This window comes from Molossus molossus, unplaced genomic scaffold, assembly GCF_014108415.1.
Source record: "Molossus molossus isolate mMolMol1 unplaced genomic scaffold, mMolMol1.p scaffold_m16_p_20, whole genome shotgun sequence".
Classification (NCBI taxonomy): Eukaryota; Metazoa; Chordata; class Mammalia; order Chiroptera; family Molossidae; genus Molossus; species Molossus molossus.
In genome coordinates this window covers 43,051,150-43,077,194 of record NW_023425356.1, presented here as the reverse complement: position 1 = coordinate 43,077,194, position 26,045 = coordinate 43,051,150, and the positions used below count along the sequence as shown (strand labels likewise).

Below are 26,045 nucleotides of genomic sequence, written 5' to 3'. Positions count from 1 at the left end.
CAGGCCAACGCTCTAACCACTGAGCCAAACCAGCCAGGGCTACAATCTCTCTTTTCAAAGCAAATGGAAAATGAAGTAACCCATGGCCAACCAGAGGAATCTATCTGGAAAGGTGGGCAAGAGGTAGAAAACAAAACTCAGATATTAGGTTGAATTTTCCAACTTATCTGAGAGACAAATCAACTTACTACATATTCATTGAGTACCTGTTACATTTCTGGAAGGATATTACATCCAAAAGACACATTAGAAGTAAATGAACAGACCCGTACTTTCCCAAAGCATAAAGTCAAGTTAAAGAGACAGAACTGAAACTTAGGAATTAACCTATAACCGGACAACAATGATGAAGGACCTGTGGGTGCACACAAAGGCCTGAGAAGAGGAAGAGTCCGACACCCTCAAGGGGAACCAGGAGACTGGGTCACATAAAGACATAGAATCTGGAACCCCTTGGAACAGGTGTCACTGCGTTCTCAAAGAGCCGGGTTCTGCCGACGAGGCCAGTTCTGCCCCTAGTCAATCACAGTGGCAGAGGAACAACATGAGCAACGCTGGTGAGTCCCCGAGGGAGGGCTCCGAGGCTCTGAGCTCCCAGATAAGGCAGGTCACTCACCTGCCCACCCACGAACAGACCTGAGCCCCCCGGGGACACCACGAGTTATTCACGCCCTTTGTTTTCCTTCTCTCTTCTTTCTGCACCCTACCCCCCCCCCCTTATGCCACCATATATTTGAGGACAGGGCAGGACCCCATTCCTAAGACAGCTAAGGCAAGAGGGGAAGGAAAATGCAGGTCAGGCCATGATGTGTCACACCTCTTCCAGGTAGAAGGCTAGCGTGCGGTTTAGGGTCAGCCAGCGGTCTCTTTTGTTCCCAAGTTGGCATTTTTATTGTGTGGAACGAGTGTTGAAAGCCTTCCCAGATTACTAGGAACTTTGAAGGCAGAATAGGTGAGAATGATAAACAAGAATGAAGAAACCAGAGGACGAGGAAGGGGAGGATGTGGGGAACCGTGTTCCTATACTCTGTTAACAATGTCCCGTTGATGGCAAGCCCTGTCATAGTCAAGCCCCTTGTCACCCACAGTGTGTGTGGTTATGGAACATAATCAACTGGGAAATTTCTGCCAAACCCTACTTTCCTATACTCAGATGCCCTAAAAATCTTATTAAACAAATCCATGCCAGGCTTTGTGAATGACAAACAGAAGTCCTAAAGATTGAAGATCTTCTCTTGAAAGAACAATTCATTCAACATTTATAGAACTGAGACATCGTGCAAACACTTTGGGTGCCTAGGGGACGGAAGATGGAAAGGCATGGTCCCTACTCTCATAGGGTTCAGTCTAGTGAGGAAGACAGATACATCAATGGACGAAGACAACGACCTCATGATGGGGAGATGTACATGATGGTGCAGGAGGGTAGTGATCAATTTTACCATCTAGTAGGTTCTACCACACTTGGTTCACCACAAAAATGATTTGTAGACCCGTTGTTGTTTTTTTAATTGATTTTTAGAGAGAGAGGAAGGGAGAGGGAGAGAGAGACAGAAACATCGATGAGAGAGAACACTGATTGACCGCCTCCTGCATGGCCCCCACTGGCGTTCAGGCCCACAACTGGGCACGTGCCCTGACCAGGAATCAAACTGGTGACCGCTTGGTACATGGGTCGATGCTCAACCACTGAGCCACACTGGCTGGGCTGTAGACCAGTTCTTGATGGATGAATTGTCATTGTGAAGCAGACTGGGGGTGGGGGTGGGGTGAATGGACATTTCAGGTGGTGGGAATGCAGAAACAAAGACTTGGAGATGAGGTGAGAGTGAGAGCATATGTAAGGGAGAGCAGAGGACAGCCCTGGGGAGGGGAGAAGTTGAGGTAGATGACCCCAAAAGTCATGGCCAGCTGAGATTTGGCCATTCAAAATGACCCATTCGGTTGCTTCGTTTTCTCATCCTGAGTACAGTCCTGGTTCGTGAGGGTGTTTGTGTTTCTCTCCATACAGAGATAATTGGTTCTACAAATCCCATAATTCTGCTGGAGGATGAAGTCTTTGCCGATTTTTTCAACACATTTCTTTCTCTCCCGGTAAGTTTTCTCACTCAAACTTAAATCCACATGTTTCATCAACAGACAAGTAGTGAATCTCACTGAGAGGTGTGCCTTTAAAAAAAAATAAATAAACTTACCAAATCAAAATGATTTCAATTTGAGAAAATAAATATCAATTAGAATTTCCTCTAAAAATTCCAGGGGCTCCCCATCATTGATGTAATCATGTCCCAAATCCCCAGCCTCGTTGGTTGCCTTTGCCTGCCCATCACACCCTCTGCCGGCGCCCACTGGTCTACCCTCGGGAGCACACCTGGCCCCCTGCACCTCTCCTGTTTCCGTGGTTACCCCTATCAGTCTTCATCATTTTTCAAACCTCTGCTTAAATCCTGTTTTCCCTACGACACTCTTAGGTCCTTCCAATGGGACCTACTTTTCCCACCTCTGCGCCCCTCAGCACTTTGCAGGGTTCTGTGTTTTACACGGGTCTCCCCCACGGGATGGGGAGACTGTGACTTTCTGCAGGTCAAGGACACGGACTGTGGGCTATTCATTGCGCTGCACTCCCCCATCCCAGGTGTTTAGCACATGAAGACTGTTGAGTTGTTCACAAGAACCAAACCTATATATTTTCTCAATCTATGCAACTAAAACAAACATCCAAACATCAAAGTACTCTTAAACCCAAACCGAGGCTAATCCTGCATCTCTTTTGGTTGATGTGCTTGGTTACATCTTAGCACCGGTGCCTTATAAACATCGTGGCTCATCTCAGTGTGCCCTTTCCCGTGGAATGCCACCCGTTAAAAGGTGACACTTTATATAACTGCGAAAAAACACTCTGTTATCCCACAAACACTTGGGTGGCTACTTGGTGCCAGTCGCTGGGCTCAGCCCGGGGACACAGATAGTTACGATGCCATCTCTATCCTAAGGAATTCCCAGTCTAACGTGAGTAATTTAAGGTGCATGACATGGTAGAAGTCCCTAGGAGGCAGTGGGTGCAGAGCCCGCGCCCGCCTGGACGAGTCAGGAGAGCTTCAGTGGAGAGGTGACACGAGCCAAGTCTCTAAGGAAGACTAGGTATTCGAGAACTGGGGAGAGGATGATGGACAAAGAAGCAGGAGAGAAAGTCTGACGGGTTGAGTAGCAGGAGAAGCGCAGGCGTCATAGACAGAACGGAGTAAGTCGGCACCAAGGAGCACGGGGCTGTGGCACTAATAGCTCAGCGAGGCTAAAGGGACAGCTGTTGTGACCGCAAGAGATAAGGCTGCCCAGCCAGGCCAAGCCGGGCCTCTGAGAGCCGGCGGGCTGCGCTTAGGGTGAGGACGTGGTCCTGAAGGCCACAGAGAACCACCAAAGGCTCCTGAGTAACAGAAGAACGTGCTCAGGCTTCTGCGTGGGAAAATTGTTTCTGCGGAATTCGGGGCGTGGGGTGGGCTCTTCAGGGGACCACACCGGGGGCAGGGAGACCAGTTCGGAGGTCGTCTCAACAGTCCAGGTGAGAGATTATAAGGATCAAAAGGCAAAAGGGGTGGGACAGCCAGGAGAGATGCTTCACAAAGCAAAATGAAGATTTGTCACCGTTTGAATGGTGGGGAGAGGTGGTAACAAGAAGCGGGGAGCTGCGATAACAGGCTCGGGCGCCTGGAAGGACGGAGGAAGAGGCCCCGAGGAGCAGGTCTTGGGGTGATCCTCACACTCCTGTTGCCTCTGCCAGTGTCTTATGAAAGGTTTCAGAAGTGAAACTAGGACATTGTAGTTTGTGAATTCCGGAATTGAAGTTCTCTGGGAGGCAGTGGGTGCAAGGAGGGGGTGCGCGCCCCTGCCGGGAGGAGTCAGAATGGAAAGAGTCATGTGGGAAACAGAATCCCAGCCAGGAACATAGGGAAGTCCCGGCCGGGTAGGCAGCTGTGCTCGCCTCAGACAGACGGTGGTATTTCACGTCGACACTACTGTCTAGACGTTTCCGAGTAAATCGCCCTGTGAGGTCAACCCCATTCGCTTCTGACAGATGGGTCTCAGAAGTTGAATGACTCCACTAAGGTCACATGGGGCTGACCAGGGCTATGGCTGCAGACCTCAGCCTTGTGCCCTCTCTGGTACAAACGTCACGTGGTGTCGCTGCTGCCACACGTTACTCCCACGCGATCTCACTGCTCCCCAGTCCCACCACACACCCCATAAAGGTAGCCTCACAGTCTAGTCGGGGCATGTCCTGGTGTCACGTGCTGGGCAGGGAGGGGTCACTGAGGACAGAACCTCCTTTACAGACTGATGTTTGTACAGCGCAGGCCCAGGACAAAGAGGAGAGACGGCGGGGCCACAGACCGCCAAAGCTGGGGGCTGTTCATCTTGGGGAGGTGGTCCGACTGACATGTGCTAGGAGCCCAGAGCTGGGGCTCCAGACCCTCCAGTTTATCACATGCTTTGGGGACACTTTAAGCCCTTTGGGGGGCCTATGGTGAGACTGCTGAGCTCAGCACAGGGTCCTTCCCACGTCTCAGAGCTGGTTGCCCAGGTCACTGTCCCTGCACCACGACGAAAGAGAACAGGAGCCTAGAATTACCTATTGATTTCGAACACTTAATGCCTCCGTAAGTCACTTGCACCCCAATCTTCATATCCTCAGTCCTCTCTACTTTCTCCAGCTCAAGTGTTGAGGCAAATCCAAAGCTGTTTCTCTTTATGAAAGGGTTTAGGCCTTTGAGCCAATAAATACACAGAAGTCAACACTTTTTAACATCTGGGCTTTGGCCTTGGGACACAGACAAGATATCTGCGAGGTCGAGGCAGGGCGGAGCCAAAAGACAAACCAGCCTTGTGATTTCGTCTGCTCCGGGTGTCTGCGCACCGCCCGGCGCGTTGATGCGGTGGCCGCGTTTAGGAAGGAATGGCCCGAGACAGGAACGCAACGGAGCCTTCCGTTCCCCTGCTGCCGACGGATCGGGACATGTTGCTCTACCCCTTCGCTGTTTCCTAGTTTTCTGTTTGCAGGTCTTTGGCCAGGCCCCGTTTTACACAGTTGAAAATGCACAGTGGAGCTTGTGGCCAGAAATACCTTATGACTTGGTGAGTAAGGGTCTTACTTCAAGGGCGGAAGTCTTGGGGTGGTGGGGGGGAAGGGGAAGCTGAATTCGAAGTGTGATTGGGGGAGAGAGAGGGAGAAGCAATAAAGCAGGTACGTAGACAGCATTAAGCCAGATAGACATTTCCCCCTTGTGCGTTCTTACCCCTTGGGCAAGAGATGCTCCTGAGTCCTTTTTTTTTTTTTAATCTTCGAATCCATGGTTAGCAAACGAGATTTATCTCCCACGCTCACTGTGACTGTTGAGTAGTAGATGCTTAAAGCACTGTGTTGAGAACTGCGAGGCCACAGCTAAGCCAGAGGAGTCTGGGAATCAGTTGGCAATGCCCGCCATGGGCGTGGGGTGGGAAGGCACGGCCCAGGGGCCACATGGTAATTATTTGCACTATAAGGTGTAGCTCGAGGTACAATGCCACTCTGCAGTTCCTACTGACTGCGCCACCACTCTCCTCCAGAGATTGCCTCCCTCTTTTCCCTCTTTCTATCCTTTTTCCTTGTCCTCATCACTGTCTTTCTCCTTTCCTTCTCCCCCTTCCTGCCTTCCTTTCCACTGTGCAGACGTTAGATTTACCAATACCCTCCACATGCCCTTCCAGCAGCGGCTGGGAGCAGAAAGACCATGCTGAGCCTGCTCACTCCAAGGTTTTGTTTTTCTCCGGGATCTGGAGAGCTGGGAGAGACACTCCACCCTGACTCTTACATGGGGTGTTCCCAGGAGATCGAAACTTACAGTTGTTAGTTGCTCCTTCCCTTCTCTGGTGGCTCGATCTCTCAGGGATCCATCTCATACTCTAAATGATGTTACGGTGGAGTCTTGGTGTTTTTGGACATGCTCGTCAGTTGACATGGGCTGGGAGCCTGCAAAAAAAAAAAAATTATAAATATGCTTCCGAAGAAGCAAGTTGAATAGAGTTATGACTTGATACCACAGACGAAGTCTCTTCTGCTCCTCTTCCATCAAGCAAGACTTCGATCTTTCTAAAAACAATGTCACCCGGGTCTAAGGAAGATTTATGACGAAAGACCAAGCCTGTTCTTGCCAAACAATCCATTCACTCCTTTGGGAGCCTTAGTCCAAGTCTCCAGTCCCCTTAGGTTCTATCTGTAATCAGCACACCTCTCCTCTGGGCCAGATAGAGCGAGTGTGAGGCTATTTGTTGCCTTTGCTAAGCTGCATTTCTTAGCAGTTCAGTTCCATTTCTCCTTTCTGTTTCTGTTTTGTTTGGACTCTAGATCCCAAAGTACAAAGGATTATTGACCTGGTTGGGAAAATACCGGTTACCTTTCTTTTGTAAAAGCAACTTGTGTTTCCATTACATTCTCTGTCAAGAATTCATCAGTTTTGTTAATTCCCCAGAAGGAGGTAAGCATGGGGGTGTACGTGTGGAGAAATACGGGAAGCCAGCCTGCAGAGCCATTCTGTGCCTGTTAGTCCTGCAGTAAGGTACCAATAGTGGCCACCTTTATAGCTGGAGACATGCAGGAGGCTCAGCCTGTGTTGTGGCAATAGGTGAAATCTTAGGCTGCAAAATCGGTACCATCAATGAGCAGGAGTCAAATAGGCTGGGCTCTTTGCCACCATAAATGAGAGTTAATGGTGGCCACAGAACATGACGAAATTGTGTAAAATTTATCCAGAAACAATATGTCTCACCACCTTCATTGCTACCACCTGGTCAAAGCCACCATCGTTTCTCACCTGGCCATTGAAATCATCTTAGACTTCTTGGTTCTGGACCTGTTCTGCTGCTCATAATGGCCAGAGTGAGCCTTTAAACATTTGATTCAGATCATGCCATTCCTCTTTTTGCCACCCCCACCCTTGTACCAATGGCTTCTTTCTCAGTGTGAAATCCAATGCGCCCACAGTGGCCTTCGAGGTCCTAGAGACCTGGCTTCATTTCCTTTCTGACCTCCTCTCCTCCTCCTCCTCCTCGCTCACTGCATTTCACCTCATTGGCCTCCTTGCTGTTTCTCAAACATACTAGACAGGTTCCCATTTCAAGGCTTTGCACTGGCTGTTTGCTCTGCCTGGAATGCTCTTCCTCCATATCCACACTGGCTCCCCCTCTCACCTCCTCAAGTCTCCATGAAGATCTCACCTACTCCACGGAGACCTCGATGCCCACTGTCCAACCCCTGCCCTAGCGCTCCCAACTCTATTTACACCCCCTCCTCTACTTTTTCATTTTTTTCCTGTAGTGCTTATAACCTTCAACCTTTCTAGATAATGTACTTATTATGCTGACTGTTCATTGTGTGCCTTTAGGGCAGGGATTTTTGTTCTGTTTGCTAATGTATCCCAAACACTTAGAATGGTACTTGGCATTTCGTAGATATGTAATAAATATTTGTTGAAGGAATGAATGAATAAAGTCTCCATCTAGGATTGCATCGGTAACTTTACTCTCAGCTCATCTAACCAAAGGAAACCAAATACGTTCCCCTCAGAGAAGGTTACGATTCAGGAGATCCCACTGAGTAAAATGTTGTACCAAATCACTGTCCTACTCAGCTCCCTCCTGCAATGTATGTACGGGACACTGGATTGGCAGCAACACTGCCACGCGGGGACTGCAGAAGGCAAGGGGCCTTGGCTGGAGGGTGTTTTGATCTTGGATTGTACCTATGCTTGTGGGTCCCTCACCTGTTCCTCGATGTATATCACTAGAGGGTCTGGTACCTAGTTTCAAAAGCACCACCTAACCAGGACCCAACTCGTCTAACGGGCCGCCATCTCTCCTCCCTCCTACTGAGCGAATGGCGGCCTGACTGTGCACAGGCTGAGGGCGGGGCCGAGGCCAGAGCTCACTCTCTCTCACCATGAACTTCTCCTGGCAGCCAAGATGATGAGATGGAAAAACGCAGACCAGTGGCTACTCCAGAAATGCATTGGCGGGGTCAGAGGGATGTGGCGCTTCTGCACCTACCTCAAGGGCAGTGCAGGTGGGTTCTGGGACTTCTTCCTGAGCACCTTTGCAAGTTCTTAACAGCTTCCAGGATGCCCCAGGGCACTTGCTGACAGCGATGTATGTCTATGGTGAATAGAAAAAGTGACTTCGAATGCAGTTTGGGTGAAGTCTTTAAAAACTGGGACCCATAGTGTAGGCTAGAGCAAACACAATCAGAGTCCCTTTCATTCATTCATCACTCACACATTCATTCATTCGTTTCACAATGGTCATTGAGTACCACTGAATGGCAGCCACTGTGCTGTAGGTGGGGATACAAAGGTGGACAGGAACCGTAAGTCCCCACTTCATTGATCTGCCATGATGGTAGAGAGACAGACAAGGAGCCAGTAAACAAATCCCTGTAGCAAAAGTGTTGGGATGCCCTGCTTTCTGCTCCGTTGGGTCCCGCGGTTGATGAGTTCTGGGAGAACCACACCTGTACTGGCTGACACTCCAGTTCAAGTTGTATCCAGGGACAGCCCTAGTTTTAGGGTGAAACCCTGGATCTCAAGGGAACAGGGAGGAAGAACCAGTCAGGCTATCGTTCAGTGTGTCACAAAGACTTCAGTCCTGGCAAAGCTGTGAAACAGGGAACATAGTCTTCGGCACTTTTTGTCCCCAGTGTCCTTTTGTCGGTTACTCTGGGTCCGTGGTCTAGGAAATGTCACTTTCCCTCTGATCTTTATTTTTTGGACCCAACTCAAATGTCTCATGATCCGTCCTCAAAGTTTTATAGTTTTCCCTAAATGGACAGTTTTTCTAACAATAAAAAAGTCACAAAAGATCCCGATCTATTATGTCCCTTCTCCTCATGACTCCCATCTGCCCTCATATTAGCACATTTCTGGAGATGGTGCCTTAACCCGAAGGAGTAGCTCATGGGGATGTTGGAGGCATAGAGGAGGCTGGTGGTAGGGGTATCAGCTGCCACACCCAGGGGCAACCCCGAGGGGGCAAGGTGGGGGTGCAACCCTGGGCCTCCCCTGTCTGATCTGTAGGCGAAGAGCTGGTGGATTTCTGGATCCTTGCGGAGAAGATCCTGAGCATAGATGAGATGGACCTGGAATTGAGAGACCACTACCTGTCTCTCCTGCTTGTGCTGAAGGCCACCCATCTTCAGGAGGGTTCACGAGTAGTGGCTCTCTGCAACATGAACATCAGTGAGAACGATAACGTGTATCTGAAGTGAAATCCCTGGGAGGTGAAACCAAAAAAAAGAGGAGACTGATAGCCCTCAGTCTCCTGCTTTGCAGGGACCTTGGCACCGTCTAGGCTCCAGGGTTGCCAGTGGGAAACCCAACCCTTAGCAGGGGAGGGGTGAGAGAAACCAGTTCTTCTTAGGCTGGTACAGGCCTCTTCCTGAGATGTTACTCGCCAGTGATGGTTGGCTGGATGAGGTGAAGAGGAATTGGAACAAGGTCATTGAACAGCTCCTCCACCTTCTAGGTCTGCAGGGCTTGTCTTTCTTTTTTTAACATTGGGGATTCTCTAGAACAAACTACAGCACGCAGGCCAAATGAAGAATACGTGGACTATGAACTATGACTGTTTTCCTATTTTTAAAGGGTTAATGAAGACAAGTGTGCAACAGACACTGTAGGTGGACCATAAAGCCTAAACTAGTTGCTAGCTGGCCCTTCACAGAAAAGGTCTGCCAAGCTCTCTTCTAGAACATCAGATTCATCCTATTTATTTATTTATTTATTTATTTATTGGGGAGGCATTGCTAATGCAAACACAAATGTGTTCCAGAAGATTTGCTGTTTGGGATTATCACACTACTCTTTATTCATACAGATATTTGAGAATCAATGACATTAAAGTCAGTGCTAGTGAAGACTCCTTCAAATTATTCAGTTCAAAGCCCTTCTTCCTGTCAGATCTGACCTTGAGAAATCTCATTCAGAGGTACATGTCTCTTGTTCTTCAACATGTTTTCATGTGACATTCGCTTCTCTTTACAATAACGTTCAATATTCTAAAAAATAACCTGAAGAATCACCTAGAATGACTTATTTATCTAGGGAAGAAGGAAGGTAATCAGAGAAAGAGGTCACTGTGCTGAGCAAATCCTAAACATGTATCCACCTTATATTTGACCTGTTCATACCCCTGGATTGTGTGAGGAACAAAGGAAATTCTATACGCAAAAACATTTGAAAAAAAATTTAAAAACCTCACCATTAACACATCATTTTCATCCTTCATCTCTCTATCTACTTTCCAGAGTCCCTCTTGAACCTCTCCATCTGGCATCCCAACCAGTCAACCACCAGGAGGGATATCTTGAGCAACATGCAGAAAGTGGCTCTGTTCAAACTCCAGAGCTACTGGCTTCCCAACTTTTACACCCATGCCAAGACCATCATAGCTAAGGAGGAGTCATGCCAGGGCCTGATGCAAGAATATGAGACTCGCCTCTGTAGTATTTGCTGTACCCATGCAGGAGGGCTCCCTCTGAACATGAGCATCAAGAAGTCCCACCACCCCCAGAAGCACTACTCGAGCAGGAAGACAAAGCTGAAGATGTGGCAGTTGATAGATCATGCCTCTTGGTCTCTAGAATTGGATACCAAGCCAGATAGCAATTCCACACCTTCCCAGGAGACCTGTCCTAAGGCTAAGATGGTTATACAAATGCCTTGCCTGAAAAAGTCCTCTTCAAGGGCAGGAATAACCAGTTCCCAGGGAGAGGACAGTTGCTGTGCCAGGAAGTCCAACATGAAGAAAAAAGCCAAGAGCCACCTCCACATGGAAGGCCTCTTTGAGACAAAGTTCTCTACTCACCTGAGGACTGCCACCCCCATCATCCGTCACTCCCCCCAGATGACGATCAAGAAGGCCATCAAGCAAAGACTCTGCTCAGGGTACACCCACTGGGCCTTGTGTGCTGATGCCTGTGCAGGGAGTCCCTTCCGGGATCACCTGAAGAAGCAGAATTTGAAAACAGAGATCCAACTCCTGGATCTCTGGCAAGACCTGCACCATTTCCTCAGCGTCCTGATGAGTAACAGGAAGACTGGGAACGCCATCTTTTGGCACATGCTAGGCAACCGAATCTGTGAGCTCTACCTAAATGAAGAGATTGGTCCACAGCTACCGCTCAAATCCCAAACCATTGAAGGTCTGAAGGCACTGCTGCCTTCTGGGAGTATGAACCCCTGGATCCCCAGAGCCCAGGAGGAGATCTGCCAGGTAGGTCATACCTTACAGAAATGGGTTCGTATCTGGAAGATTAGGTCAAAACTGACCTAAAATTCTGTCTGGTCATCTATACCAAGTTAATGATCTAATTACGCATATAGCCCTTCACCTATTGAAGAGTTGGTTAATCTTTTAGGTGTAAGCTGTACAAATTCCCAAGAACCAGCCAAAACTCCAAAGTCGAGGAGTGGTCCATATTCACCTTTTGTTCCTTCTTCAATTCCCTCTTATGTGGAGTCTCCCAAAACCATGGATCTCAGAGTATTCCACCAAGAGATGTTTTAATAACTCTGTTCTAAACATTATATATTGAAATGCAGGGTCTTTCTGTCCTGGAACCGCCAGTTGAGACTGTTCCAAGGACATGGCCAACTGAGAAGGGTTATTGTTTTTGTTTTGTTTTTTATCCTCACCTGAGGACATTTTTCCATTTTTTGTTCAGGTAGAGTGGGAGGGGGAGAGAGAAACATCGATGTGAAAGGGACACATCGAGTGGTTGCCACCCACACGACCAACCAGGGCCGGGGACAAACTGCAACCGAGGTACATGCCCTTAGTGGGAACCGAACCCGGGTCTCTCAGGACCGCAGGCCGATGCTCTAACCGCTGAGCCAAACCGGCCAGGGCGAGAAGGTTTCATTCTTACTCCAAAGCATTAGCTATAAAAGCAGGAGACCCTTCTGAAGACTCACAGAACATAGGCCCGTTGCTTGACTATTGCATCATCAAGATCTTGGGAGAAAACAAATGACAAAGTCAGCTGGGAAACAGATGTATGTCCAGTTAAAGGGGCTAATTACAAGGGAGTGGGCACGAGGGTAGGGAAATCACAGAGGATAGTACAATACCCCAGGGCCAGTACGCATGGTCACCTTTATCACTCTTAGGCCTGCAGAGTTGAGGAGAGGGAGTAGTTACCAGAACCAGGAGGGAAAGAGCTGCAGGGAATGGAATGCCAGCAGGAGCTGTAATTATCAGCAGGGGTATAGCCAGTCTACAGCAATCTGGCTGGGAGGGACCCTGGGGAACAGATACCCCAAACTCCCTCTACTCCTGCTTTCCCATCTCCTGTCAGGACTCTTGATAGGATAAATCCTACCAGAGGTCACGGAAGCCTGTTGATGTGTTCCATAGAGGTTAATTTCCCAAGGCACAAGCCAGGTGAAGAAGGGTGGCGGTTGATCTGGAGGGGCAAGTGGGTATAAATAGCAAATTATTTAGTACAGTATAATGTATTCTCCTTACATTACCTCTTCGAGGCTTCCTCGCACCTCCAAGAGATGGATAGGATAGTATTACTGTCACGTGTAAAATGAGGAAAATAAGACTCAGAGAGGGTAGGTGGATTAGCCCAAGGTACACAGCAGACTAGCAGAGGAGCCAGGGTCAGAACCCAGGAGTTCTTGGCTATAAGACCAGTACAATTTCTAGTATACCATCATTATCCAGGGTGGCAATCTGGGTAGTGTAGGACCAGATCAGTAGGTCTACAGCCAAAGCTCTCCTGTGCACAATTCTTCAGTATTGGAAGCTCAGAGTTCCCTTGCCCTTAGTGAAATGTGTTCCCTCTTCTCTGCTCCCAGAGAACTTTGTTCACATCTCTGTGGTGGCATCTGTCATGCTGCCATTCATCATGTAGAAGGTGAGCTCCTTGAGAACCAGGTTTGTAGCATATTGATCTGTACATTCCCAGCAATGGGCATAGTGTCTGGCATGTAGGAGGCACTCGGAAAATATTTGTCAAATCAATAAATGAACAAATCAATAATCTGAACATGAGAGTACAGATATATAAACCTAGCGAAGCACTAGCTTATAGGTTCTGTTGTTACTGTTGGGTTTTGTTTGTTTATTTATTTGGATGTAATGAAATATTCTTCACAAATGGGTAAGGTCTTCAAGTGGGAGATATTAAGAATAGACACACCAACCCTGGCCAGTTGGGCTCAGCAGTTGGAGCGTCAGTCCACAGACCAAAGAGTCTCGGGTTCGATTCCAGTCAAGGGCACATACTTTTGTTTGCGGTTCAGTCCCCGGCCCTGGTTGGGGTCATGTGGGAGGCAATCAATCGATGTGTCTCTCTTACATTGATGTTTCTCTCTCTCTCTCTCTCTCTCTCTCTCTCTCTCTCTCTCTCTCTCTCTCTCTATCTCTCTTCCTCCCTCCCACTCTATCTGAAGATAAATGGAAAAATTTCCTTGGGTGGGGATTTAAAAACAAAACAAAACAGTCCAGCCAGTGTGGCTCAGTGGTTGAGCATCGACCCATGCACCAAGAAATTGGGTTCGATTCCCGGAGACAGCCAATTGATGTTCTCTCCCATCCATGTTTCCATGTCTCTTGCCCTCTCCTTTCCTCTCGCTCTAAAATCAATAAAGAAAAAAAATTTTTAATAATAAAATAAAAACAAAACAAAGCAGTAGACACACCAAAAGGAGATGGTTGGTTTTCAGGACCATTTTGAGAATCAGATGAGATAATACTTGGAAAGGAACAAAGACATATGAGATGTCAAGTAATTGTCCTTCAGTAAACTATTTACTGTATCTCTTCTTAAGGAAATATTGATTACTATCCTCTGAGATTCAGAGAGAGGCTGTGTGAGCTGCCATATTTAGAAAGGCAGAGGACTGTCCCCTGGTTGTTCATGGCTAATGTTTGCTGTCCCATTGCATCTCCAAATCAGAGAACCCAAAATCTGCAGCCTACTCTGCTCCCATGTGAACACTAGCAGGCGAGATGCAGCGAGCTGAGCACCACCTCCTAACACTATGCTGGGTTTGAATTGCAGATGCTCAGCCCCTTGTATGATGAGTTCCTGGATGAAGAGGACTACTGGTTTCTCACTTTTTCAGTAGGAGGGGCTTTGAGTTGGGGAGGAGTCATGAGGTTGAGGGAAGACGAGAGAATAACCACTCTTTTAGAAGCCTTATTTGTTAAAGTAAATGAGTCTGATTTTTTTTTTTCTAGAGGCAATTGGGGGGTTGACATGGTCCCTGATGTTCTAAATACAAACCTCTCAAGGAAAAAGACTCAAGTACATAAGCTGACTTTGAAGGAGTCACGTGCATGCAGAATTTCCCTCTTTAGAAAATGAGAGGGAGGGGGTTGGTGTGTCGAGGAGCAATGGTTCTGAACAGTGGAAAACGACCAACCTGAGCCCGCAGGACGGAGACCCAGGAGGCCTGGGCTGATGCAAATATCTCACTGCTGGTCTCGTTCCTGTAGCAAATGTTGTCTGTCCCCTCCCCCTTCTCTTAGACTCAGACCAAGTTCATCAGCACCAAGTGGCATAAGAGAGAGTCTATAAGCAAAAAGGAGAACATCCTTCTTTATAAGAGGTTTGAGGAATCCCTGGCGTTAAGCCAGGGCTTGGCGAACATGGAGGAAATGGACTCTATGCAGTGGCAAAAACTGGCTACTGAGGACCTGAGACAAGGCGGGTCTCTCCAGGTAGAACTGAAGTCTCCAGTGTTTCTGACAGGTGAGCACAGTCACCAAAACTTTTTGGACCCTGACATATAGGCAACTGGGAAGTAAGAATAGTTTGCGTTTAGGGACTGTTGGCTGTGTCGGCGCTATGCAATGCAAAGATGACCTCATTTGCTCTTCAAAATAACCTAAGGTAAGTACTGAGTAACTGAGGCACAGAGAGGGTAAGTGACCCTCCCAGGGAGGTGGCAGGGACAGGATCTGAATCCAGACTGGCTGCAGCGGCCCCTGCTGGCTGTGAAGGGAGCCAGAGCGCTGGAGTGTGGCCGTGATGCCCACACAGCATCGCCACGGTGGAACTGAACCCTTCATCTCCTGCTCTGGTGACCGCGTTCTGCCTCACCGCCCCTCCCGCAGAATCCAGTCCAGAGTATTTCTGTGGATATATTTTTAACAGCGACCTTCCTTTCCCGACATAACGCCCAGCCTGCCCAGGCGGTGGAGATGAGCGGATGGAGCACGCTGCTCTGCTGTCTTACAGGCCTGGGGTCGCGAGCTCTGCTAGTGAACCTGAAACTTGAACAGTGCATTTTACCTCTCCTTAAGCCTCAGTTTTCCCATCTGTAAATTGGGAATAATAATAGGCTCGTTGCGAAGATGACCTGAGGTCATCTATGAAAGTTATTAGCACAATGTTGGGCAATAGTACAAGTCCAATGTCAGCTGCTGTTATTCATATTGAACAAATTGCTTTCACTGTCTATGCTGAAGCAGTCAGAACAAAGCAGTATTTCTTAAAGGCTGATCCACAATGAATGCATTTGACTTCAAGGAACATATACCTGTATATATATGTGTGTGCGTATAGATAGAAAATATTTTTCCATAACAATGATGCACTCTAATATTCTCCGTTCTATTCTATCTCACTTTGTAAACACCAGCAATGATTCCACTTATTTTCTGACATACTATTGAGTCGTGACCTACCCTTTGAAAAACGTGGATGGAGTAGGAGAGAGCAAAGGCTTGGACATTCAGTTCTATTACTCTCTCACTCTGCCGGCAAATGACCTCATCCCTCTGAGCCCTGTTCCCTCATCTGTGGAATGGGGATAATGGCCCCTACTTTGCAGGGCTGTTGAGAGGGTTTGGGGTGATCCATTTACACAGCAAATAGGTGCTCAGTAGGTAAGATTATACTAAAAGTGTAACATTCAACGCTTGAAACCTTTGCACTGCACGGGGCACTGCATGTACAAGTCAAGATGCCCTGGGTGTTTGCCCTCGGAGCCATGCTTGAGTGTGAGTTATTTAAACCCATCATGGCCCTGGCCGGTTTGGCTCAGTGGTTAGAGTGTCAGCCTGCGGTCCAGAGAGACCCGGGTTCGGTTCCCACTAAAGGCACGTACCTCAGTTGCAGTTTGTCCCCGGCCCTGGTTGGTCGTGCGGGTGGCAGCCACTCGATGTGTCCCTTTTGTGTCGATGTTTCTCTCTCTCTCTCTCTCTTTCTCCCACTCTGAACAAAAAATGGAAAAATGTCCTGGGGTGAGGGAAGGAAGGAGGGAAGGAAGGAAGGAAGGAAGGAAGGAAGGAAGGAAGGAAGGAAGGAAGGAAGGAAGGAAGGAAGGAAAGAAGGAAGGAACCCATCATGAACAGGCCCTCTGTTTTATCTGAGTTTCACCTTCTCTCCAAATCCCAAAAAATCCCGAACCTCTCCCAGAAGTCTAGCGAGAAGTGGGAGAGAGGGTAGCTGGTCAGTTTCACCACCCATATACAAGGCAACAGGCATCTCTGCAGTGGCCGTGGCGAGTCAGGGATGGCCAGGAAGTGGGAACCACCCTCCATGGGGACGCCCGCTCTTTGCCCCCAGCACACACGATTACTGCATGGTTTTTGGAACACGAGTTTGACCTAAGGGTCTCCTGTGCATTTGCCCATCTTGGGGCCCTGACTGCCAGGTAGGCTGTTGCCCCCATTCAGGCTACACCATAAATTCACGGAGCACCAGACCTGGAATACTCTCAGCTTTCATATGGAGAAAATGTATCTCAGAGAGGTGAATAGGTTGCCCAAGGTTGCTCAGCAAGGGAGAACTAGGAGCCCAGAACCATTGCAGAAATAGTCCACTGCTCTTCCAAATTTACAGCCAGATACCCTGGCTGAGAGATGCTAACGATGACAATGACATTTGACATAAGGGCGACAGACATCCGTGAGTCCACATCCTGGGATTCCTTCTGAACTCACCAGTGGACACAGAAAGCACTAGACTGCCCTGGACAGCCGTGTGCGACGAGGCGGGAAATGTCCGTGGGTCAGTGGTCTCCCAGAAGGCAGAGCCCTCCCGCCCTGGAGGGGAGGGAGGCTGCATCTCCTTCTAACTGGGCTTAAGGAGCTCATATTCTTTGTGTATAAACACTCCGTTCAAACACTATTGTCATACTTAAATAACATTTTAAAGGCAATACTTTCTACAAAAGTATATGAATCTTTGAACCCAGAGTGGGCAATTAGATTCTCCCTTATTTTTCTCTACCTGACAGACATAGAGAAAATGTCCTTTGAGGAACTCTGCTATAAGTATCCAAAGGTGGCCATAGAGAAGATCAGTGATGACTACAAAATATACTGTGAAAAAGCACCTAAAACAGGTAAGTGTTTAAACCCATAGATAGATTTGAGACAGCCAGATAGAAAGAATCTCCAAACTCAATGGGTCATACGCCAAAAGAGGAACCGTGCTTTGTTTGAAATGAGGGACTTTGTCCCCACCCCACCCCCATACAGCCATAGAAGGGCATCGTGAAAATGAGATGCAATTATAAATGAATGAGGATGAGGATAAAAATAGTTCATTCCTACCTTCTTGCTCTGGGGTTTTAAATAATGCAGATTTGTCTTCTGCGAAGTTCCTTGGAGTCAGAGATTTGTGGAAGGCGGTTTGTGGGGCACGTTCCGGGGAGTACCCCTGTAAGGGAACGAGGAGAGCAGGACTGGGCAGAGGCAGAGGCTGAACTTCGAGGCAGTTGCAGGAGACCTCACAGGCCTCCTAGGGATCTGTTTACCAAACCACACAGAAATTTCCTGGTGGGGGCATTCTATTTAGTGAATGGCTTAAAAGACTGACTATAACGAGGCATGTTCTCATTTCTGGAGGACTGAGTACCACCCCGCCCCTCCCCTTTCCACAGTCTGGATCATTTCCGACGATATTAACAACCTCCGAAGGCTCTTGAATACTAAAATGCTTCGAGTCTGTTCTGTAATAGTAACGTTTTAACGTAGTTTTGAAACGGGTTTCTAAATGGCAATAGGGCACCCGACACCCACTCCAAACTGGGTGGTGTGACGAAGACCACTCGAGAAGCTTGCTGTGGGAGCAGTGTCCTGGGAAAGGGGTTGGCTCCTGTCAAAGCACAATGTGAAGGGAACTCTTAATGAAGAGGTCGAGCAAGGATCCGTGAGGGTTTGCTGATCACAAAGCAGGAATTCCAGGGGGCAAGTGGAAGGGGGAGGGGGGGTAGCAGAGGGATCCAGGAAAACAGTATGTGGCCTAGAAAAATGGCTGATCGGGCCCTGGCCAGTTTGGCTCAGCAGTTAGAGGGTCAGCCTACAGTCCAGAGAGACCCGGGTTTGGATCCCGCTAAGGGCACGTACCTCAGTTGCAGTTTGTCCCCGGCCCTGGTTGGGGTCGTGTGGGTGGCAACCACTCAATGTGTCTTTCTCGCATTGATGTTTCTCTCTCTCTCTCTCTTCCCCTCTCCCTCTTGCTCTATCTAAAAGATAAATGCAAAAATGTCCTCGGGTGAGGATAAAAAAAAAATAAAGGCTGATTGGGGAAGGGATGCCACTTGGGGCTGAAATGGGAAGGAGAATTATGATGGACGAGGTCTCAGCCATCTTCAGAGGAAGGTGGGCTCTGTACCTAACAGCCAACAGACTTACTGATGTTAGTGCCGGAGGCTAAAATCATCCTCCAGTCTCTTAAGCACTAATGGCCTTTGCATCCCTCGCACTGAAGGCCTGAGATGGTGACCACTGTGGGGACTGTGGTTTTTCCACATGCACTCACTGTCCGGTGATGTCCTTGCTGCTTTGTCCCTTCTTCTTCTTCTCTGCAAAGCTTTTTATAACATGGTGTTGCCCAACTTTGTAACTTCTTCTTAGATTTTACAGTGAAAATCGACAGAGAACCAAAGATATATTTATTCGCAAATAGGAAAACGTCCATAAAAAAGTTTGGTGTTGCAAGGAAGCCTTCGGTAAGACCCAGGTAAAACATAGGGTCTGGTTATCCTGATCTCCCCAGGCACAGGCCTGGAGTGAACTGATTTTTCTGTGTGTTAGTTTCCAGACTCTTTTCCATCTATCACACATACATGCACAGGCATACTAAGCATGTTCAATCATTATTTATTTTCTAAACCTGACACCATGCAATATATATTGTACAACAACTTTTTCAACATAACAAACTATTATGGACATCCTTTTATGTCAGTATGTACAGGTCTACCTCCTTCCATAGTGTGGAGGTAGCCTGATTTATTTAACTAGATGTTTTTTGTGGACATTTATATTATCTTCAACTTTTCACTGCTAATTAGTCCCATGACAAACATTTTTGCACATGTATCCTTGCATGTTTGTGTTTTCTGGATTGTGTACGACTATAGTGGCCTCCTAACTGCTTCCTTACTTCACGTCCCCCCCTCCCCCCTATAATCAGTCCTAGAGTTAGCCTCTGGGAGGCTCCACTGTTAGGCAAAGACTTCTTTCAGAAGTCCGCCCTCACCCTTATTCCACTTATCTTAGTACAAATGCCACCTCTACTTAAAAAGTTCTCCAAGCGTATGACTTCCCTTGCCTCTGAAACACCAAATCCCTAAAACACAGCCCCAAGCACTTACCATGTACTATTTTGTACTGCTCTTTATTTTCCAGGTGTGTTTTCTACCTTCTTGACTATAATTTTCTTCTAAGTCATGCCATTCATTCAGTCATTCTTTTTTTTTTTTTTTTAATTCCGTGACTATTAATGACTAGCTATATGGAAAGTTCTCTTATCGTGATATATTAGCACATACAAATGTGGTAGTCAAAGTCAGTGGCAGAATATTTGCGTAGAGAAAGTTCCCAGAAGTATGTTTTCAGTAACTGCTCACATTCATAGGGCGTGATAAGTTCTCTGCCTCTTTTAAATAGTCTAGAGAGATGTTTCTCCCTTTCAAAGAACTGGAATTAATCCCTAAAGTTCACTCTTTTATTCACTTTGCTATTCCAATTTGTGCTACTTACCACTTTTCACTATGTCTACAGAAATACCTATTTTCCAATTTAGTTGAATACAAATATCACATAAATCTTTTCTAAATCATATATTCACACGATCATTAAGTACTAGAGGGAATATGCAGGGTTATATAGTCCAGTTCATGCCTTTAGCTAAGACTAGAGCAGGGTGGCTGAGGTATAACACAATTGCAACTTTCTTAAACCTTGTCCCAGCCCAAATTCAATCTAATAAATAATCCCAAACACTCAGTGGATGCTAATAATACCAAAAAAGACATAGTCCTTGCCCTTAACCTAATACATAACTAAATATATTATAATAACTTACCTTAAAATGTTATGTATGATACAATACTGACTAATTACTATGAGAGTATAATGGAAACAAGAAATTTTGAGTGAGGGTTAGGAGAACTTGGAGTATCAAAAGAGCCCCTGATTTGCATGTAGGAATTCGATTGCAAAGAAATGGGAGTATTTTGTGTGCAGAGCTAACCTTCCAAGTTGAAGAAATGACACAAAGAGATAAACTCAGAAATATGAAAGTGGTATTCAAAGACTTGAAAGTAGTTCAATGGTGTTGAAGCACAGAATGCATGGGGAGAAGGGACATAAAACATAAAATTAGAAAGCTAGATTGAGACTAAAATAATAGAGCCATGGAATAATAGTTGGAAGGTTGTTGCAGTGGTTTGGGCAAGTGATATTAAAGACCTGAAGTTTATAGTGGAAGTAGATACATAAGGGAAGATACAGATTAAAAAAACAAAATAAAACACTGAATATGAGGAATTGGACTTCTGGAGTAGTGGAGTAAGAACCTCAAAAAATTCTCTCCATAAAAACAATGGTAAAACTGGACAAACCTGTCAAAAATTTTAGAACTCTATAAATTATAACATCCAAATCTTCAGTTAAAAAATTATGATACATACCGCCCCTGTCCCCCCCCCCACACACACACACACACACACACACAAACCCACAGGAAAGTATGGCTCATACACAGAGGAGAAAAAAGCAGTCATTAGAAAATGTCTCAGGTGATTCAGATATTGGACTCTCTAAAGACTTCCAAACAATATGTTCAATGAACTAAAGGAAACCATGTTTTAAAAAATTTAAAGGAAAATATAATGGCTCAGCAAATAAAAATATCAATAATAAGATAAAAATTATAAAATAGAACCAAATAAAAATCTGGAGTTGAAAAGTACAATAACTGAAATGAAAAATTCACTAGAAAGTATCAATAGCAGATTAGAGTTGGCAGAAGAATTAGTGAACTTGAAGTTATCTCAGTAGACATTATCCAGTCTGAAAGCATCACAAAACTAAACATCAATAGAACCTCAAAGACCTGTGAGATACCATCAAGAACACCAACATACAAATAATGGAAGTATCAGGAGAGGAAAAAGAGATAAAGGGGCAGAAAAAATATTTGAATATATAATGGCTGAATACTAATCAAAACAGACTAGAAGCTTAATGAATTCCAAGTACGATAAACTTAAAAAGATTCACTCCTAGACACATCAGAGTCAAATTACTGAATGACAAAAATATTACAAACATAGTCTGGCCGGTGTGGCTCAGTGGTTGGGCATTAACCCATGCACTAGGAGGTCACTGGTTCGATTCCTGGTCAGGACACAGGCCCAGGTTGTGGACTCCATCCCATGCAGGAGGCGGCCAATCGATGTTCTCTCATCAATGTTTCTATCTCTCTCTCCCTCTCACTTTCTCTCTCTCTAAAATCAATAAAGAAATAAAAATATTTTTTAAAGATTAGAAACATAGTCTCACCATATCAATGATAATTGAAACCACTTCTTCATATCAATGAAAATTGAAACCATAGAGGAGGCAGAGATTACCCAGGGGAAAAAAAATATCATAAGGCAAAATTCAAGAAGATTGGGGATGAAACAGTAAGGGAACCTATATTTAAGGAACAGTGAAAAAGAAATCTGCAAAGGAAATTTAGAAATATTGATCAATAACTGCTGATCACTTGTACTTAACCTCACTGAAATGACTGACAGTTAGGGATTGTTTTGAATCCCTAATGTAAAAAGGTTTCCTTGAAAAAAATTATTCCCCTTTAAAATACTTCTCCTCCTTACCCTGGCTGGTTTGGCTCAGTGGTTGGAGCGTCGGCCTGCAGTCCAGAGAGACCCAGGTTCGGTTCCCGCTCAGGGCATGTACCTCGGTTGCAGTTTGTCCCCGGCCCTGGTTGGGTTGTGAGGGTGGCAGCCACTCGATGTGTCCCTTTCACATCGATGTTTCTCTCTCCCCCTGCCCCCCCCCACTCTATCTGAACAAAATATCAAAAAAAAAGAAAAAGAAAAAGTTAAAATACCTCTCCTCCTCTTCCACTGGGGTTGTCCAATGATTGAACCAAGCTTAGGATGGATACATAAAAATTTATCTCCAAGGAAATAAGAGTAACCAACTCCTTCACTCTGATCTTCACATAGTTAAAGGCCTGCAGCCTGCAGCCTGCAGCCTGCCAGAAGACCTTCCCCATTTCCTACCGAGAGCAGAATCCAGGGTCACCATCCAGTCTCTCCACCAATGATGCTTTCTTATTTCCAGAAACCTGACGGAAGTCCTCCTAAATACAAACCACTTGGAGTTCTTCATGGAGTTCCTCAGAGAAAGGAACGCCGAGGGCCCCCTGGAATTCCTGGTAGCCGTACAGAAGATCAGTATGGAGGCGAATGAATACAGTAGCAGGTTGCTTATTGAAAATACTGTCAGGACTTTCTTCCATGGCTCAGTCTCTCCTGGTATGCAGCCTCTTCCCCTGATACTGTTTGCTTCTCCCTTTAGTCTCTTAGAAGTCTGGAAAAGAGGTGGTCTTGAGTGAGTTCCCTAAAACAGCATAACAGAACAGCTGCCCTATGTAGCAGTATTGAGACAAAGATGAAGAGGGACAGTCAAAGCAGGGAAAAATAATGAATCTGAAGTAAATTACTAGTAAATTACTAGTAAATTACTAGTAAAAGAAGCCATGTGCAAGAGAGTTGCATTTGTATGTGAAATACATCCTCTCATTTAATTTTATTCAACCCTGAAAATAAGATTATATTTAATCCTAGAAGTTTGAGATAGCTCTACTTGACTAATGAGGAAGGTGAAACAGAGGAGCTAATTAACGTATCCAGTCGGTGGACCTTGAATTCAAACTCAGGTTGTTTGACCTTCAAATCAACTGGACTAGAGTTAGATACAAAAGCAAGAGTACGCTGTATGCAAAGTTGGAGTGTCCACCACTCGACATCTTGTTTTCTTGCCCGAAGTGAGAGGGTAAATCTGACCCATGTAAATTTATTTGGCCAGAAGCAGGCGTTGCCTGTAAATTATTGGGCTATAAGTCTGGGGGGGGGACAGAAAGGGGTGGGCTTGGTTCCATTGGAGATAAACAAGCAAAGTAATGAAGATAGCGCCTCCTATTTTGACACAAACAGATGGTGTGTGTGTGTGTGTGTGTGTGTGTGTGTGTGTGAGTTTTGCCTGTGATAAACCAAGATAAGGTTATAGATTTTATCAAAATAGAAAGACATAAAATTGGCAAACCTTGTAAGAAATATTTATTTGTTAAGTCTTGGAATATCGAATTCTGTGCATTGTTTTGAATGAACTAGAAGAGATGCTGCCCTTGGTAAGTTTTCAAGTCATAATAATGAATATCATAGTCTTTGAACAAAAATTGCATTGCCTTTACAATACTTGTAATATTGGGTTTCCATCTGCCCCAGCCATTAACTTTAATCCTTTGTCTGTCCCTTTCCTAAACCCAAATCTTCAAACTAGCTGCAGAAATGAATCTTTTAAACATGTATTCCTCTTACACACTTATCTGAGATTTGAGTGGAACTAAACTAAAATAGGACAGTATTTACTCTACAAAGCACTTGCACATAACATTCCAAAGATGCTTTTGAGATTTTCAAACGAAGTGTGGCGAGTCCAGAGTCTAGCCAGACTGGAATAAGGGACTGTGAGGCTCTCAGATGGAAACCCGCCAGCTGCCTCAGATGGCTTCTTTCTCCCCCTCACTCCCCTCCTCCCCCTCTCTGTGTCATTTTCTAGAAGAACTGCTGATGTGCGACACCCCTCTCATCAAAGAAATCTCTCAGATGCGTTACGTCAGCACAGCCTCACTGTTAGCTCTCCAGAGCGTCGTCCTGAAGTCTCTGGAAGAAAAATGGTGAGTACCGAAGGCACTGTCCAGAGCTGCTCATCGGCTCCGGGAGGCACCACCACCCAAGGAGTCTCTGAATCCACTCACAGAGCCCTTGTCAAGCCTCCCAGCTGAAGAAAAGCCAGACTCTTCTTGAACTCTCTTACCTGCCTATTACCTGCGTGTGTGCACACACACACACACACTTTCACACACACACACTTTCACACACACACACTTTCTCTCACACACACTTTCTCACACACACTCACACACTTTCACACACACTTTCTCACACACACTTTCTCACACACACTTTCACACACACACTTTCTCTCACACACACTTTCTCACACACACTTTCACACACACTTTCTCACACACACTTTCTCTCACACACACTTTCTCACACACACACACTTTCACACACACACTTTCACACACACACTTTCACACACACTTTCTCACACACTTTCTCTCACACTTTCTCTCACACACACTTTCACACACACTTTCTCACACACACTTTCTCACACACACTTTCTCTCGCACACACACTTTCACAGACACACTTTCTCACACACACTTTCATACACACTTTCTCTCGCGCACACACTTTCACAGACACACTTTCTCACACACACACTTTCACACACTTTCTCACACACACACTTTCACACACACACTTTCACACACTTTCTCACACACACTTTCTCACACACTTTCACACACACTTTCTCACACATACTCTCACACACTTTCTCTCTCACACACTTTCTCACACACACATTTTCTCACACACTTTCTCTCACACACACTTTCTCTCACACACACACTTTCACAGACACACTTTCTCACACACTTTCACACACTTTCTCACACACACTTTCTCACACACTTACACACACACTTTCTCACACACACTTTCTCTCACACACACACTTTCTCTCACACACACTTTCTCACACACATATACAATTCTGTTTATTTGCCTGAACAAGAAACAACATAGTACTGATTGGGAAGGACAGGCCAACCTTAGCAAAGGTCTAAAATCATAAGAAGAGTATTTCTGAGTATCTTGATAGTCCCCAGTTTCCACCTCGACTTCCTCCAAAAGCAGAAATAGGTTTGCCTTGGCTGTGAACTTGGATGTGCCAGGCTTTGGCCTCCTCTGACATTTTGGCCTCCTCCTGGCAGGTTTAGAGAGTACCAGGAGCTGTTCCCAGCCTTCCCTCTGGAAGGGCAAACTCCAGCACGAGCTGTGCCCAGGAAGGCCTCGAAGAACGCGACCACTCACCTGCACGAACCCCAGGTCAGTGAAGAAGCCAGGCACTAGGACGAAAAACCGCTGCCTAGGCATTGCCAACCGTACGAGAGTTTCACTGTTAGCTTATTCAATCACCGAAACAACTACCCTTTGGGGTAGGTTTCTGAAACTCCATTTTATGAAGGAGGGATCTGAGTCTCAGAAAAATTGTTACAGTGAGAATTTAAGGAAGTCCCTCTCTTTAGTGTCTTTGTGCCAGGCAGAGGTCACTCATGGAGATCAAAATGTCAGGTTTGTTGTTGTTATATTTGTTGTTTTTATTGCTGAAAGCTACTTTCAAGGACATGGATTGACCATGAAGCCAAAAGAGTTTGATTACCCTCTCTTGCACCCAAATTAAATTTACATGTCCAGTCACTGTAGCATAATGGAACACCTGAGGCCTCCACTTACCCTGGTGAGCCCCTTACTGTATGAGAAAGAGTGGGCCTGACATGTGTCCTGGAGACAAACACCTCCCAGAGAGAGAACGCAAAGGACCAAGAGCAG

General features: G+C 46.1%; 1 protein-coding gene across 1 annotated transcript in view; it reads left to right on the top strand.

The window, feature by feature from the left end:
* Positions 1-544: 544 nt before the first annotated feature.
* Positions 545-26,045, top strand: part of RGSL1 (regulator of G protein signaling like 1) — a 40,278-nt gene continuing 14,777 nt past the window's right edge. The window contains exons 1-13 of the mRNA XM_036273583.1: positions 545-557; positions 2,012-2,094; positions 5,056-5,130; positions 6,380-6,509; positions 9,099-9,260; positions 10,328-11,295; positions 14,096-14,158; positions 14,566-14,788; positions 17,283-17,390; positions 18,907-19,012; positions 22,636-22,829; positions 24,136-24,253; positions 25,427-25,541. Of these exons, the coding sequence (XP_036129476.1) occupies positions 545-557; positions 2,012-2,094; positions 5,056-5,130; positions 6,380-6,509; positions 9,099-9,260; positions 10,328-11,295; positions 14,096-14,158; positions 14,566-14,788; positions 17,283-17,390; positions 18,907-19,012; positions 22,636-22,829; positions 24,136-24,253; positions 25,427-25,541 (2,358 nt within the window). The remainder of the gene's footprint in view (positions 558-2,011; positions 2,095-5,055; positions 5,131-6,379; positions 6,510-9,098; positions 9,261-10,327; positions 11,296-14,095; positions 14,159-14,565; positions 14,789-17,282; positions 17,391-18,906; positions 19,013-22,635; positions 22,830-24,135; positions 24,254-25,426; positions 25,542-26,045) is intronic.